This window comes from Pelodiscus sinensis, chromosome 2 (genome assembly GCF_052426305.1).
Source record: "Pelodiscus sinensis isolate ZL-2025 chromosome 2, ASM5242630v1, whole genome shotgun sequence".
NCBI classification, from domain to species: Eukaryota; Metazoa; Chordata; order Testudines; family Trionychidae; genus Pelodiscus; species Pelodiscus sinensis.
Genome location: NC_143053.1, coordinates 73999594 through 74016351, shown reverse-complemented (window position 1 = coordinate 74016351; position 16758 = coordinate 73999594). Strand labels below are relative to the sequence as shown.

The window sequence follows — 16758 nt, the reverse complement described above, 5'->3', positions numbered from 1 at the left end:
GAAGATGGCTGAGGAATGGCTCCAGACATATATATTATTAATAACCATGGCCATTTTAGTATGTAGCAACCTATAAATTATAACGTGGTTTTGTTGCCAAAATATATTACATTCTCCTTCTGCTTGATAGTTTTGGAGGCCTGTACAGCTTTTACTAGAAGTAGGAGGCATGCAATTGTCCAATCAAATGAAGTATATTTTAATTAACAACTTTCTTTTTGCAGAATTGTGTATGTGAATTAGTTATTTGCAGAGTATCAGCAATACACAAGGTGCTTATACATTACACTCTGACATTAAAAAAATAAACATCTACATAACTGGCAGACTCTTTTTACTTTTGTCTAAGCTCAATATACAGCTCTAGGTATATAACTGGAAGATCTTACGATTTTAAGAAAAAAACCTAACTTAATATTGTCCTATAAGTGTACTCCTGGTTTCATCCACAGAGTGTCACTGTTAGGAGCAAAAAAGAAATAGCATGCTTCAGTCTTCTGATTAAATGTGTGTATATATGCAGAAACTCCAACAGCAAGGATTTCAAGTTACCCTCATCTTTTTTCTCCATAAAATACTTTATAAGAGCACTGTGTAAAAGCAGTGCACAGTTAAGTCTTTTAATTGCTGTAAAATGTGCTCCAGACTATATAATATGAAAAGTGTCTCCTCTCTAGCAAGAAAAATTATAGTGTACTATTACTGTGGATGAGAATACTTGTCTACTACTAGTCCTGTAGTCTGCCTCCAGCAGTAACCAATACTTGATGCTTCAATAACCAATACTTGATAGTGAAAAAGACCTCATAATGAACTTAAATAAATTTTACATGGTGTACCTGGGAAGTAAATTTATGCCCAGAAATACTACATTTGATGCCAATTTTAGATTGAATAGCTACTAATGTTACTAGAAGTCATAATAAAGTGTGGATCTTTTGAAAGAATACTATTAGGTTTAGTCTATTTTTTAAGGACAAGTATTATTTTTACTTACATTATTACTGAATCCATAGATCAAGTTATTTTATTGTTTTCTTTACTTTTTCATTTCACTTGACTTGGGACAATGAAACAAGACTGGCAGCTTCTAAACAGCTTCATTTTCTGTTTCTCATGCACTGATACAAAGGTGTATTTTTTAGGTTCTAAAAATACAGCTGAAATTGTAAATAAAAACTTTTAAATGAAAAATGGAATATTATGGAAATGTTTTGAATGATATTTGGTGTTGTAACCTGCAGTTCTGTGCTGAAACTAGTTAAGGTTGCCAACTTTCTAATGGTGAACACCTTAGCCTCGTCCCTTCCCTAAGGCCCTACCCGCTACCTACTACATTCCCCCTTCCTTGATGGCTTGCTCTCCCCTACTCTCACTCACTTTCATTAGGCTGGGTCAGCAGGCTGTGATGCGAGAGGGGGTGAGGACTCTAACTGGGGGTGCAGAGTGTTGGGTGTGGCCAAAAATGAGAGGTTCAGGGTGCAGGAGGGAGCTCTGGGTTGGGAGAGAGTGAGGTCTCTGGCTGTGGGTGTGGGATCTGGAATTGAGATGAGGGATTAAGGGTTCAGGACAGGGCTCTGGGATGCAAGGGTGAGGATGAAGTATTCAAAATGTGGGAGGGGACTGCGGATTGAGGCAGAGGGTTGCGATGTGGGATAGGGTGAGGGCTCTGGGCTGGGTGCTGGATCTGTGATGGGCCTGGGGATGAGAGGTTTGGGGTGAAGGAGGGGGCTCTAGGCTGGGGGTTGGGACCAAGGGATTCAGAAAGCAGGAAGGTGCTGTGGGTTGAGGCAGGGGGTTGAGGTTCAGGGCAGCAAGGGCTCTGGGATGAGGGAAAGGGCTCTGAGGTGGGGCCAGGGATGAGGGGATTGGGATGCATGAGGGGGCTCTGGATTTGGGGGAGGCCAGGGTTGGGATTAGGAGACCGGGGCATGGCCTTACCTCAGGTGCTCTTGGTCAGTGGTACAGTGAGGCTAAGGCAGGCTCCTTGCCTGTCCTGGCTCCGCTCTGTCTTGGCTCCAGCAGGTCCAGCACCTAGGCGGGGTGGGGGAGGTATTAGGAGATGCTGTGCAATTCTCTTGCCCACAGGCATTGCCCTCACAGCTGCTATTGGCTGGGAACCGGCCAATGGAAGTACAGAGCTGGTGCTTGGGGTGGGGCAGCGCACAGAACTCCATGGCCCCCTTGACGAGGAGCTGGACCTGCTGGCTGCTTCCCGGGTGCATTGTGGTGCCAGGACAGGTGGGTAGTAGCCTGCATTATCCCTCCAGCATCACTGACAAGACTTTTAAATGGCCCAGTCAGTGGTGCTGACTGGAGGCACCAGAGTCCCTTTTCAACTGGGGGTTCCTGTTAAAAACTGTACATCTGGTCACCCTAATGGTTACTCTTCAGATGCAGCAACAGCATTTGAGTCTGACATTTAGCAGCTTTGAATTCCATAGATTGGGCAATTATGACTGCTATCATGGTATTTCCTTGTATTGGATTTACTTGTTTAAATGCACTGCAATTTAAAAAGTATCCCATTGTGCTTTGATCAGAATCTTGGTCCATTTACTGTTACTGGATGGAGTAAGAAGGCAGGACTGAGCAATTTTTATTTTGCCTTTCTAAGAAGTTATTTCATAGTCACATAAAATGTTATATGCAGTAAATACTAAATATTAATTCAAGCAAACAGCACAAAATAACTGGCTTCAAGAAAAAAGCAAAACATGCTGCTGTGACACTGATTCCCTAATGGGGATTAGACGTTTGAGTATTTTTTATAACTCAAAAATGAGATAAGTTTAATATGGATTTCAGCATATGAGATAAAAGTTCATCCATCACAGATTTTACACAGATTTTCCACTTAAGAATTTACTGCATGTGCACAAGACCCACATTTACCTGACAGGCATTTAAAAAAGGAGACATTATCGTTTATCTGGTTGATTATTCTCAGATTAAAATCCCTATATCAGTCTTGACTTGATGGACCATAATGAGTCATAAGAATCCATTAAACAGACGATATAGGGCTTAATCCTGCACTCTTTACTTGGGAAAAAAAGCTCACTGACTTTGAAGAAGAGCTCAAAAGTTCTCTCACCAGCAGCAGTTGGTCCAATAACAGATACTACTTCACCCACCTTGTTTCTCTATTGACTTTACCAAGCATTTTGCCAGAGTAAGGAGTGGAGGTTGGACTGCTTTGCAGTTCTGTAATCAGACAAATTGTCTCCTAAAGCCTGTCTTGTTAGAACGTGATGGAAAAGGTTGTAGTACCTCTGAGGAAGTCATTACAGTCTAACACATAACAACACATGTTTTTAGAAATCCCTAACTACATTTTCTGTCCTCGGAGGCTCTATCCAGAGATAACTGACCATTGGCTGAGTTATGAATCCTGAGTGGAAGAGGTAATGGTTAATTATCTCACTCTAAAGCTCCCAGCAAAAGGAACAATTACGATTAGAGCATTACATTTTACATTTTTTTTGTAATATTGTAAGCTACTAACTGTTTTGAACAATTAATTTATCACCATAGTAATGGGGAAACACTGAGCAGTCAGAAGGCTCCAGAGGATTTATAGTTCTTGGTAAAAACTCACCACATACTAAAACTAACTTTCACTAGGAGCTTTGATCCAATGCCCACTGAAGCAAATGGCAGTCTTCCAAATGATTTTGATGGGTGCTGTATCAGGCCCTGAAAGCCTCTAAGTACTTTAATAATTATCTTGACGCTGCCTATGGAATATGTCACTCTACCACTAAAGGCAACTAGCAAAGAAACTACTATGCAGGTTTGCTGAAGAGATGGGTCAAATCTACAACCTCGGGGCCAAAGGACAGCTTCAAGTTCTCAGATAGTTCAGATTTCTATGACTTTGGTCCTGTGGTCATACTCAAAACAGTCAGGACCTCTTGGTTCAGACGTAGTTAAAACCCCACAAGATTTCCAACATTTTTTAGCCCAATTTCCACAGGAACAACTCATAATATTTCATCACTAAACTCAGATTCTGCCTCAAATCTAAATCCCATTCCTAATCAAGATCCAAACATCACCTCCTCAGATCATCTGAAGTTTATTTCGCTCTCTTTCATATCACAAAACCAGTGAGTGCACCACATGCAAATCTGGCATATTGCTCGATACAACACACAAAGTTAAGGTCACACTAAGGCACACACAAATATAAACTTTCTCCGCTGTTTTTAGTGCTACTGAGCTGGCTCGCAGATGTCCTACTATTGCCTCCTTTCACCATTCCACCCTTCTCCTTTCTGAGCTATGAGAAGGCTCTTTTCTCATCCAAATAAGCCTCACTTGTTGCCATTCCTTAAGTCTGGATACACATGTAGGAGAAACACCACAGCCGACAGCCTCCATGGGGCCCCTGGGCAAGGTGCCTGGAAAGGGCAGGGCCAAGGGCACAAAGGGTGGGGCTAAAGGCAGTGGGCCCTTGGCACTACCCCCCGCCTTTAATACTCCCTAGAGCTTGCAGCACTCTGGCAGCAATGTAAAGAGTTGGCAACAGGCAGGACTTTTGCTCCCATAAGATCTAGTGAGGATTTAGATCAGACTTCAAAATCCCTAAGAAAAGAGGCCAACGTCAAAGTTCACTGGGTGATCTGCATATATCCAGGCACTTCTTACATGATTATAATGGAGTTTGCCACAGTGTATGAGGTGTTTCTGTCAGAAAAACCCCTATCTTTGCGGAACCCTAAAGTGATGCCTATCAGACCCCATCACAAAACTGTTAGTTTTCTGGATCAAATCTTATATAACTCCCAGAAACAAAATCTTTATTCAAACTGAGTTAAGGTTGTAAACACAGTTTGTGTAAAAATAGCTTGATAGCCCTCATTAGAACACCGCTGTCCTAATTATCTGAAAGTCAGGAAAAAGTATCCCAGGTATTTCTAAATATGGAAATACAGTGCCAATGTACTCCAGAACAGTCCAAATTCTGCCCTTACATCCCGACAAACTACAATGTACTTGGCTATGGCAAGTATGATACCCACTAGAGCTGGGTGAAATTTCTTGGCTTATGTTGAAATAGCTTACCTTGGCTTTAGGTGCTGTCTACACAGCAGAAAGTTGAAGGAAGAACACTTCCTTCGACTTCCCTTACTCCTCATGAAATGAGGGTTACCGGCGTCCCCGGGGGGATGGGGTGGAAGGTGTGGAGGTTGAGGTGGTGGTGTGGGGATTGAGGAGGAGGTTGAGGAAGGAGGAATAAGAGATCCTCCTTCCTTCAAAGTAGGAATAAGAGATCCTCCGGAAAAGGGCTTTATTCCGGAGGGTTGCGCCAGTCTAGACGCTTTTTTCCGGCTTTTTCCCCAAGCCGGAAAAAAAGCGGGGGCCATGTTTATTTAAATCCCGCGGGGGATATTTAAATCCCCCGCGGATTTCCCTATTCCCAAGTTCAAAATTAGCATGCCCTTTCCGAAGAAGGGGATAGTGTAGACATAGCCCATCAGAGTAGCACAAAGGCTGCTCTAATTTGCAACTCCTGCCAGCAGATCAAGAGCAGAGAGGAGCGGGGCTGCTCTGGATAGCTAAGTCAAGTTTAGGCTATCTTTGAATTGCTGGAGTAACACACACACACACACACACACACACACACACACACACACACACACACACACACACACACACACACACACACACACACACACACACCCTCGCAAAGGAGGGCTGGGATCTCCAGGTTTCTGTTGTCTATAACTGACATTATATTGTAACTGTCCTGTGTCTACTGCACACTCATATGTCTACACTGCAAATTTAATTCGAAATAACAGCTGTTATCTATACATGCAAACCGCTATTTCGAATTTAATTCGAAACAGCGGAGTGCTTAATTTGAATTTGGTAAACCTCATTCTATGAAGAGTAACACCAAATTCGAAATAGCTAATTCGAAATAAGTGCTGTGTAGACACTTAATTCGAATTAGCTGGCCTCCAGCCCTTCCCAGTTTCCCCTGGTGGCCACTCTGGGCCAAAGCAGGAAAACTCCTCTCCTCTCCCCCAGCCCCGGAGCCCTTAAAGGGGTAGACTCTGGCCCCATAATGAGCCAGGCAGCCAGTGCCAGCGAGCCTTCCCCCGCCCAGTCCCCCAGCATGCAGGGGCCAGCCAGGGGCTGTAGACGGCATGCGCCCTCCTGGACTGGTATGGAGATCATGGACTTCATAGAGGTTTGGGGGGAGGCCCCCCAATGTCCATGATCTCTGCACCAGGCGGAGGAATGCGGCCGTCTGTGGCTGCATAGCAGCCACCATGGCCCAGAAAGGCCACCAGGAGCAGGTGCACCTGAAAATTAAAGAGCTGCGGCAGGGGTTCGCCAGGGCCACCAGGGGTGACGCCACAGCAGGGGCTGACACCTGCCCCTACTTCCCTGCGATCGACTGCATCCTGGGGGGCGGGACGGTCCGCGCCACCCCGGGGGGCAGTGAGTCGGGACCAGAGGGCCCTGACCCAGGCTACTGTTCCTCTTCCCACTCCTGTCCCCCCACCTCTCCTTCCTCAACCTCCTCCTCAATCCCCACACCCCCACCTCAACCTCCACACCTTCCACCCCATCCCCCCGGGGACGCCGAGGCCCCTGCACCTGCCGTGTTGGGAGACACGTGGCCTGATGAGACCCCCACCCCTGAGCACTGAGCTTCCCCTCCCACTTCCTTCCCTTGCTTCCCTCTACCAGATCCTTCCTCACAGTTTTCCCCCTCCCCTCTCCCACCCTCTCACCTCCCGTCTCCCGCCTCCTTTTCCCAGTCTCCCCAGACTTTCACTCCCCGTCCCAAATTTTGTTAAATAAAGACAGCTCATGTTTATGAAAAAACGTGTCTTTTGACATCAGAAAGGGGGGCTAGGGAGGGGTTGAGTGGAAGGACGTGAGGGAGGAATGGGGTACGAGCCCCCGGTGTGTGAGGTACGAGCCCCCGGTGGGTGGGTGAGGTGGTTCTGAGGGCTCGTCGGGGTGGATGCTCTCCCACAGGGCCTCCTGACAGCCCCCGATTGACACCACCGGATGGCAGCCTGCAGCAAGTGCAGCCAGGCTGATGGCAATGACCCTACAAGACTCTGGCTCCATGTGGCCGAGTGCTGTGGTGTCCTGAGTGCAGGCACTCAGGGCACTCCAAGACAGGATTGTTTTGCTGTCCCTCATTGAGGTAGAAAAGCAAGTGGGGAACCCTGAGAACTGTCTGTCCAGGGTGGGGGTAGGGTCCCTTTAAGCACGGAGCTCAGTTAGCCTCAGGCAGCAGCCCCACCCACTAAGTCCTAACCTGATGCCCTGCTGGCACTGGTTCCGGCCATCCTTAACTTCGGTTCAGGGTCCACTCAGTGTAATAGCAAAACACTATTTCAAAATAGTTTTTGTGTATAGATGTGTTATTTCGAATTAGCTTAATTCGAATTAACTATTTCGAATTAAGTTAACTCAAATTAACGCTGTAGTGTAGACATACCCTCGGTGATGTTTGGCTCATGCAATATGCCTGAGAGGCGATGACCAAACAAACATCAAGAAAACAAAAAAGACAAACTCTGCAGGATATTTTGGAGGCTTTAGAAAGGACACAATCCTGCAGTGCTTACTTAGGAAGCTCTCCCCCATGAAGATTACGGTAATTTTACAGGAGTCAGCACTGAAGGATTTGACCCTTCGATATTTGAATTTGGAATACTTCAATAAAATTAGGAGCATAAAGAGAAACAACGATACACTGAGATTTTATCTTCAACATCTTTACTACTTCTACAGCATTGCCTCCCTTCCAGAACCAAGCCAATCTTCAGCTCTTCTTAGGACAACAAAAGAAATAGTGAAAAATGTGTAGCAGGTTTTTACCTCTCTTGCATGGGTGGAAGTTGGATCCAGCTGTTAAACCTGGGATCATATCGGCTCACAAAGTTTGTACTATGTTTTCCTGTAAAGACAGATTATTTTGACACTCAACTGTTTATTCCATGTACTTAACATCACCATTTAATATATTACATACATTTCACATATTGGCAACTTCTATGAAGGGTCCCATTTTTATAACAATATATGAACTCAGTACATGTTATTCAATAAATGGGGCACTACAGTACTTACCACAGAGTTAGCAAACAGCAATTGTGTAAATAAAGACGTGAAGAATAGTTTTTCATTTTGTAATAAGAACTCGAAAAATTGCGTTTCCTAACAGAAGTCCTAGTGTTTTCAAATCCACCATAAATAAAATTCTCATGACAAACACAAAATTATTGCTTAATAGGGGGCTTCTTCATGGCATTTTTATGGCAAGAGGACTTTGTGACACATTGAAAAATCACGGGAATAACGTGTACTTTCCTTCCTCCCCACTTCATTTCTATTTGGAGCAGGGTGAAAAAGATTGTTTAAATAACTAGGAGCTGCACAGACCATTAAGACATGTTGTGCTATCACTACCACACTATTTTATTTTTATTCTACTATCCACCTTTGGTGTAAGTTAGTAGGAGTTATGTGTGTGCCTCAAGGGGCAAATATACTCCTAGGGTCTTATTCCAAGTGTACTAGCTGAAATAGGAAACATGAGCAACATAAACCAGTTAACTAGCTTATTCCTACTGTCAAACCCCAGAATCATATGCATGCCTTCATGATATTAAGATTGCAACTTAGTTTACATACAGATTGACATCAAAGCAAGAAGACTGAAGCAAAAGAGTGAACGTCAATTTCTATGTAACACCTGAGACTTCAACACATGAGGGTCTTTGAAAAAGAAACCTTTGTTTATGTACGTGTGACTAAAAAATTGAATTAGAGGCTCCAAAAGACAGCAGCATAACCCATCCATATACGTCACAGTTAAATAATTGAATCAGAGAGTATTCAGCAAGGAGAACATTTTACATTGTCAACTTATAGGATTGTGTCTCTTGCCACTTGTTTTGTACACATACAATAGGATGGATTTGTAAACATCAAAATCATAGATAAGAACAATGATCCAGCCACAGTTTTTATCTCTAATAAACTGGGAACATATTGTACAAGGATTTAGAGAAAGGTGCATGTTGTCTTCTACTTCTGGAGGTAAATTTAGCCTTTGCACTCTGTGCAAGCATGCTGCTTGCAGGATGAAATGTAGAATGTGACTGCTGAAAAGTGTCATATTTTCTGCCAGACCCGGCATGTCCCTAAATCAGGATTGAGGCCCCATTTTGCTGGGTGCTACACAAATATATCTGAAGGGGGAGAGGGCGGATTCTGCCTTCTTGAAGGCAATGGGAGTTCTGACATTTGAGTACAGTGAGGTCAGGATTTTACCCATGCCTCCTGCCTCAAAGGGCATGTCTACACAACAAAGGGTATGTCTACACTACCCCACTAGTTCAAACTAGCAGGGGTAATGTAGTCATCCGCACTTGCAAATGAAGCCCAGGATTTGAATTTCCCGGGCTTCATTTGCATGAAGCCAGCCGGCGCCATTTTTAAATGCCGGCTAGTTCGGACTCCGTGCCGCGCGGCTACATGAGGCACGGACTAGCTAGTTCGGATTAGGCTTCCTAATCCGAACTAGCTGTACACCTCGTTCCATGAGGCGTACAGCTAGCTTGGATTAGAAGCCTAATCCGAATTAGCTAGTCCGTGCCACGTGTAGCCGCGCGGCACGGAGTCTGAACTAGCCGGCATTTAAAAATGGCGCCGGCCGGCTTCATGCAAATGAAGCCCGGGAAATTCAAATCCCGGGCTTCATTTGCAAGTGCGGATGACTACATTACCCTTGCTAGTTCGAACTAGCGGGGTAGTGTAAACATACCCTAAGTTATTTCGAAATAACAGTTGTAGTGTAGACATACCCAAAGAGATTACAACCTTTGGTATCCCAAAATAGCTACCCCGCATCTTAACGAACCGTCCATTATTTTGAAATATTTTTTGAAATTACGGGTGCGCTATTTCAGCTTCCCTGTAACCCTTGCTCCACGAGGGTTAAGGGATGTCTCAAAAATAGTGCGTTATTTTGAAATTTGGAGCTGTATAGATGCTCCAAATTTTGGAATAAGCTAGTTTGAAATAGAATCAAAATAAGATACACAATTTGCGTAGTGAAAATTGCGTATCTTATTTCGAGTTTAGGGTAGACACCCTCACAGAATTGTTTATAATGCTGAACACAAGCTTGAATTCTGGGATGGTTTTAATGCTGCTATAGATATTATAAACAAAAGATCTGACAATTTATCACACCCTCAGAACTCCTTGGAGGCACAGCAGCTTTTTAATTGTTACCCTAAACCACTCTGATTTTGTAGTCCTACGCTTCATAACACACTGTGCATTGGTACGAACACAGGATTTTCCAGACTGCACAGCATAACAGATTTTAATGTGGATCCTCCAATTTATTTGTGGAACTCAGTTTGAAAGAAAATTGCTTGCACCAGTTTGCTTTGCATGTCAGCCTGGAAGTGCATGTTAGCACTCCTTACTATGTAAAAACTGAACTGCAGATGAAAACAAAGGGGCTACTGTTCCTGTCTAGTCAAGTGAGCACAGGAGGAGTCAGATTCGGCAAATCTGTGAAAGGTCAATGGGAGCTGGAGATTATTCCCCCTCCCCCAAATCCAACAAGAAGACTTTCTGCCTCAGTTCTGCGAAGTCAGGGCTCTGCTAGGCAGTGCCAGGAGTGTTGCCAGGGAGTAGCTAATTCTGTAATGTACTGCTTCATAGATCCCAGATAGCCAGTGCTGCTCTTGGAAGCATTCACCCCCACAGGGTCCTGTTCATGGCTAGTACTGCATAGCCACGAGAAAAGGTAGCAAATGACAAAATGGCTCTCAGGCTGCCAGGGTGAAGGAAGAGTCCAAAATATGTCATGGAGGGCGCAGGTCCTTTCTCTAGAGCCATGGTGTCCAACACACTAGCCACATGTGGCTATTTGGCTGGTTGAGCATGGTTAGTTGGCTATAGCAGTAACCACTACAGTGGCTGCTGCTTCAGAACTGGTTGGAAAGTTCCAAGTTCTATGGGGTTCGGAGCAGAGCTCCTCAAGTGACTGCCAATGTGGTGGCTCATACCCCTGGACCCCTATCCCTAGTTTTCTCCCATTCCAATGGGAACCTCCATCCAACAAACACAGAAGTAGCCGTGAAAGCACAATAGTGAATCACATAAACAAACAGATTCTCATTTTATACTACAGCCCATTTACACAGCTCTGATAGATCAGTGACATTCACGCCCATTTTAGCCCTCCTAGCCACCCCTTTATGCTGCCAGCATGGTATAAAAGGGCTTTATGTAAATTATATCAGGACTACTGTGTGTAATGATGACATGCTCTACTTAGTTTAAATTAGTTCAGAGAAGAAGTCCAGGAACAAGTGCATAATGTAGAGTGGATGATCTTCAAATCCAACCTTTGTAATGTCTCAGATCCATCTTTGCTGGAGTATGGATATACAGTAATCACCAGTATCAGTAGGATTCCTATCCCAGATCCACTCTATCCACACATTTCATTTACTTGGTATTTACAAGGTTTGGACAACTTAATCTGTGAGCCAAGTTCCTGCATGGCAATTCTTTTACTCCTAGGGGGGTGTCTCCAACTCACAGGATGATCTTCAGACTCTAATAGTTGATTTAGATGCTTTTGCAGTTAAGACATTAAGAAGAATGACGACTGGTGGATCGACTCATTAGAAGGGCTAGGTGCAATCCCTGCTGCTACCACACAATTCCTGTAGGACAGGGGAATCTTTTTTGGGTTGGGGCCACTGACACACAAAAAAATCAGTTGGGTGCAAAAATCTCACAGATTTGGTCCCAACTGAGAAGCAGAAAAAAAAGACATTCACCTCGCTACCCTCGAGCTCCATCCCAGAGACTAGAGGGACTGTGGATAGCAGATTTTTTAGGGCTATAGGGTGGGCCCCCAAAAATGAGAGGTTCAGTGTATAGAAGGAAGCTGCCAGGGAGTGGGCTGGGGATGTGAGGTTTGGCAGGAGGTAGGGTGCAAGAGTGGACTGGGGTGGAGGGCCTGGATGGGAGGCAGGGTGCAGGAGAGGAGTTTGGAAGGGGGGTGCTGGCTAGGGGTTTGGAGTCTAGAAGAGAGGTAGAAGAGCACGCTGGGGTGGGGAGTTTGGAAGGGGGCATGCAGGAGCAGGGTGGAAGCTATAGGTGGGAGGGAGGGTATGGGAGCATGCTAGAGGTAGGGAGGTCTAGAAGGGGAGTGAGGAGTGGGAGAGGGGCATGGGCACCTACCTGGTGCAGCTCGTGAGGGGGTGGGAGAAAGCAGGTAGCTTTGTGTGGCTCTGAGCGCTGTAGGGCACCACTCCCTGCTGCTCCCATTGATCGTGATTCAGAAGCACTGCTGTGAACATGCAGAGCCACTTTCCCCTGCCAGGCAGAGCCTGTGGCCTGGATCTGACTTGCTTGGATTGGGCCTGGGAGGCTCGGGGCTTTCCCGCCCTGCCCTCTCATAGCGGGGAGCCAGCACTAGTGCTCCAGCCATGGCACCCTCCAGGTGGCTGGAGTGCCAGTGCTGGCTTGCACCCCTGCAGGGGGAAGAGGGGCGGAGGAGCCCCGAGCCTTGTGAGCTGGGTCAAAGCAAGTCACAGGCCAGATCCAGCCCACGTACCAGAGGTTCCCAACCCCTGCTGTAGGACTTCACTTAATCCCAATTTTCTCTTCGTATGGATACTTATATTTCCTTCCTCAAACCTTTAGTCTGTCTCGACTACTCAATTGTAATCACTTTGGTGTAGATTCCGTTTCTTAGTATGTGTATGTACAGCGCCTTGCACAATGGAACACCAAACAACAGCTGGGGAGCTGGGGTGCTACCGCAGTAACAACAATGATCATGAGTAGCAACATGTACAACTCCTGCTTAGAATACAGGAGATTCAACAAGATAGATGAAGGATTTTGCTTTCTAAACATTTAGAGATATTTTTAAACTGCACCAGAAATATGCTTATAGAGTGGACTGGATTGTTTCTCTCAGATTTTAGGAAGGGAACAGATGTAACAATTTTCTATAATTTGGTTAAGTGCAGATGCTGAAATGGGGCATTCACAATAAAATATATGCAGTGTATGTAATTTCAGCTGGCTCTTCTGGTGTTTTAAAGTAAAAATGTGTACCTGCAAGCTGTTTTATGGTTTCTCAGTCATAATTATCTCTGTTACACAGACTGCAACAGCTACAACTCGTTCTTCATGTGCAAGCTTTCTAACAATGTCTTGACAATTTTGTGAATTTTGCAAGGCACAGTTTTCTCCTTTCGTTTTGCTCAGAAACCTGTTAAATCGTTTAATTTCTCTTTGCAGTAAATTTATGAAGTAACCAAAACAAAAGATGGTAACAGCTGATAATCTATATGGAAAGCTTTTGTACAAAACTAGAAAAAGGACCACTTTTAGAGTCTTGAGACTTTAACAACTTTAGCTGCAAGAGTCTGGTTAGACATCAGAAAGAGAGAATTAATTTTATTACAGTATCATTATTGTATTGTGACTAGAAGGAGGCTGGAAATGAGGGCTAAATTCTTAACAGCTGATGCCTGGTGCCTTCACTTGAAAAAGTCTGTTCAGATGCCTGTGGCATTTCCCAAGGGACATGGGACTTGATGAGTGATGGAGAATCTAAAGCTCCAGATATTTATTACAGCACTGCTGGAACATAAGTGATTTTGACTAGGTCAATAACTAGATCAGGACCATTCACTAACTACTGCATCATTTGATATCATAACTCAAAATCTGTGCATGTTCTGTTTTAATGTGGTGTACATACCATTTGGGTTCCATTGGTCTTCTCCTCCCAAAACGAACAAGAAATTTTCTAATTCCACAACACAGTGATGGGCACTATTATATGGCATAACTGTAAATAAAACAAAATATTCTTTATAATTCTCTATCTTAGCATGCTGATTATTTTAAAATAGTTACTTTAGCAAAGGTACAAAACATGATTGTACAAAGTCTGGAAATGGATAAGAAGGTAATACATTGCTACAAATATGCATATGTTTAGTGAATTAGCAGCAGCCAAAATCCAACTGTTTAACAATAATTTCACATAAAAGTATTTTACAAATTATTGAAGAATAACTATGTTACGTGAATTATGCTTACTAAGACCACACCTATCTGACTAACATCTATGAGTAATTGAAAAAGAACAGACATGCAAAAAATGGGTCAAGATGTCTGATATTTCTCTGGAAAATAAAACAGAAAAATGCTAGGATACATTAAAAAAATCCTCATCCTAGTTTTGTTCTGCTGGCAATGCTTCCACAGCAAGAGTCAGTGTGTTCAGTAGCTTTCTATTACACAGCAATGAACAAGCTGCATTTCCATACAGTTTTAAGTTTTTAAATTAAGGTCCTGCTGATTTAATGCTTTCTCCAAATGTATACGCTTAATTTCCTGTACAATGTCATTAGCAGCACAACCACACATTTTCTATTCATCTAATCAGGAAGCTCTTCATTAACAAAGATCAAAACTGTGATATTAGGTTTGCAATATCCTTTTTTGGAAGTGATTTTAGGATTGTTATTATAGACCTGGCTAAAACCATCAAGACTATTTTTCTGTGTATTTACATATACCACAGCAAGAGCTAAGGCACAAAAAACAGACTGCTTCTGTACCATACTGTGTACGGATCTGTGCTGTGCAGCACTATTATAATATCATATGGTAAATGTAAACTTACATGGTATTAGTTATCATACCACATGCAGTAGTTTTGGCCCACTGACACCAGTAGGAAAAATGATGTCCTTGTTCAGCTCATCATATGGGCACCTTAAATCTAGGTGAGGACAAATGGGGAGGTGATGTGCATGTACAGGCAGGGAACTTATTGCTTGACACGGATCAACAGAGCACTTAGGAAATCAGTGCAGTGGGAAATCAATATGACTCAGGGCCAGCTCTTACTTTGTGCTCTTTTGCCAATGCCAAAAAAAAAGAGCAGCCTATCTCACACTTGGATTATTTTGGGTGATATATCTCCCATTTCATTTGTTTTATTATCTTTTATTTTTCTCAGAATGCAGTTGTGCAGTATAGCATATGCAAATAATAATAAGAAGAAATATGCATAGCTTTGTTATTTAGGACACATTTTCTTAAAGATCAAGTGGGCTCATTTAAGCTCCTTACTGAAGTTTTTGCAAGGCAGTGATAAATAAGCAAAGGTGCATTTTTAGTTTTTAGTGAAGGTCGAATATTATTTTCATAGTCTGTGGTCTTACAAGCAGCAATTCTTAAATTAGGCAGCCTGGATTAGTGGAAATGCATTAATTAAGGTTATTTGTTAATGATAATATTTATACAACCATGAAGTAACTGGAACTAGCCACTCTATAAGGCTTTTTACTATATACAGGTCGCTAGCATGCTGAATTAATTTAAACTCCAGAGGCTTTGGTATCTTATTAATAAATGCACCGTGTTTTTCCCAACTGCAAATTATATTTTCCTCATTCTTTAAATCTCAGTCATTTCCCCATTTTATAAAACTTACCTTATAAACTGGACCTTAGCCATTTTAATGTAGCTTGCATTGCAAGATTAGAGTGTATCCACAGGACAATAATGTTTCTTCCCCCACATGCCAATAAGGGACTCTCCAGCGACAGGATGCAGAGCCATCAACTATTACCCACACAGCTACTCTGTTGTTTTGTAAATTAAGGATAAAGCCAATGTCTTGCACACATAAGCAAGCTCTCTCTTGTTCTCCTTTAGTCAATTTCTGAAAGATCTTGCATTTCCCAAAAAACAAAATTCACGGGGCACATCACAAACAAATATTTGTTACCTTTTGTGTTTGCATTACTTTGTTTACCCTCCCCCCAATTGGTACAAACAGAGGGTCAATAGAGGACGAAATTATATTTTAAGTTTTTCAGCCACCGTCATGAACATAAATTATCATAGTGATAGAAATGTAGCCGTGTTAGTCTGGTGTAGCTGAAACAAAATACAGGACTATGTAGCACTTTAAAGACTAACAAGATGGTTTATTAGATGATGAGCTTTCGTGGGCCAGACCCACTACCTCAGATCAAATAGTGGAAGAAAATAGTCACTATTTTCTTCCACTATTTGATCTGAGGAAGTGGGTCTGGCCCACAAAAGCTCATCATCTAATAAACCATCTTGTTAGTCTTTAAAGTGCTACATAGTCCTGTATTTTGTTATAAATTATCATGTATTCGAGACCCCCATGTTAATGAAAACTAAAAGCTTAATCCTGCCCTCACTGAACTAAATGGCAAAATTCTGACTTAACTGGTGCAGGATTGGACCTTAATGACCCAAATCTTTAGTTGTTGCTCAGGTACAACTCCTAACAAAGTTAATCAGAAGTTTATCTAAGAGCTGAAGTACTGGGCCTAAAGAAAGAGGTGACTATGACATGAGTATCTTAGCTTTGTCCTTAGTTTCCTGTAACATTATAGGCAAATTTTGCGCTCAGTGTTATATGAATCTCGGTAGTGATATTGTCCCCTGCAAGCTTCCAGGAAGGCAAAGTGTCTGCTAGTATCAGAGAGTTACTTCTTGCCCTGAAAATGCAATATCCTCAAAACTACATTCTTAACACGTAAGCATTTTCAGTGTCCTTAGAATACTAGAACTGGAAGGGACCTTGAGAGATCATCAAATCCAGTCCCCTGCACTTATGGCAAGACCAAGCATCATCTAGATCATCCCTGATAGATATTTATCTAA

General features: G+C 43.1%; 1 protein-coding gene across 2 annotated transcripts in view; it reads right to left on the bottom strand.

The window, feature by feature from the left end:
- KLHL14 (kelch like family member 14) overlaps positions 1–16758 on the bottom strand; it is a 94119-nt gene that overhangs the window by 17831 nt on the left and 59530 nt on the right. For both annotated transcript variants that reach the window (XM_006113619.5, XM_075920759.2), the window contains exons 4-5: positions 13799–13888; positions 7861–7939 (exon numbers count right to left, since the gene is read on the bottom strand). In XM_006113619.5, the coding sequence (XP_006113681.2) occupies positions 7861–7939; positions 13799–13888 (169 nt within the window). The remainder of the gene's footprint in view (positions 1–7860; positions 7940–13798; positions 13889–16758) is intronic.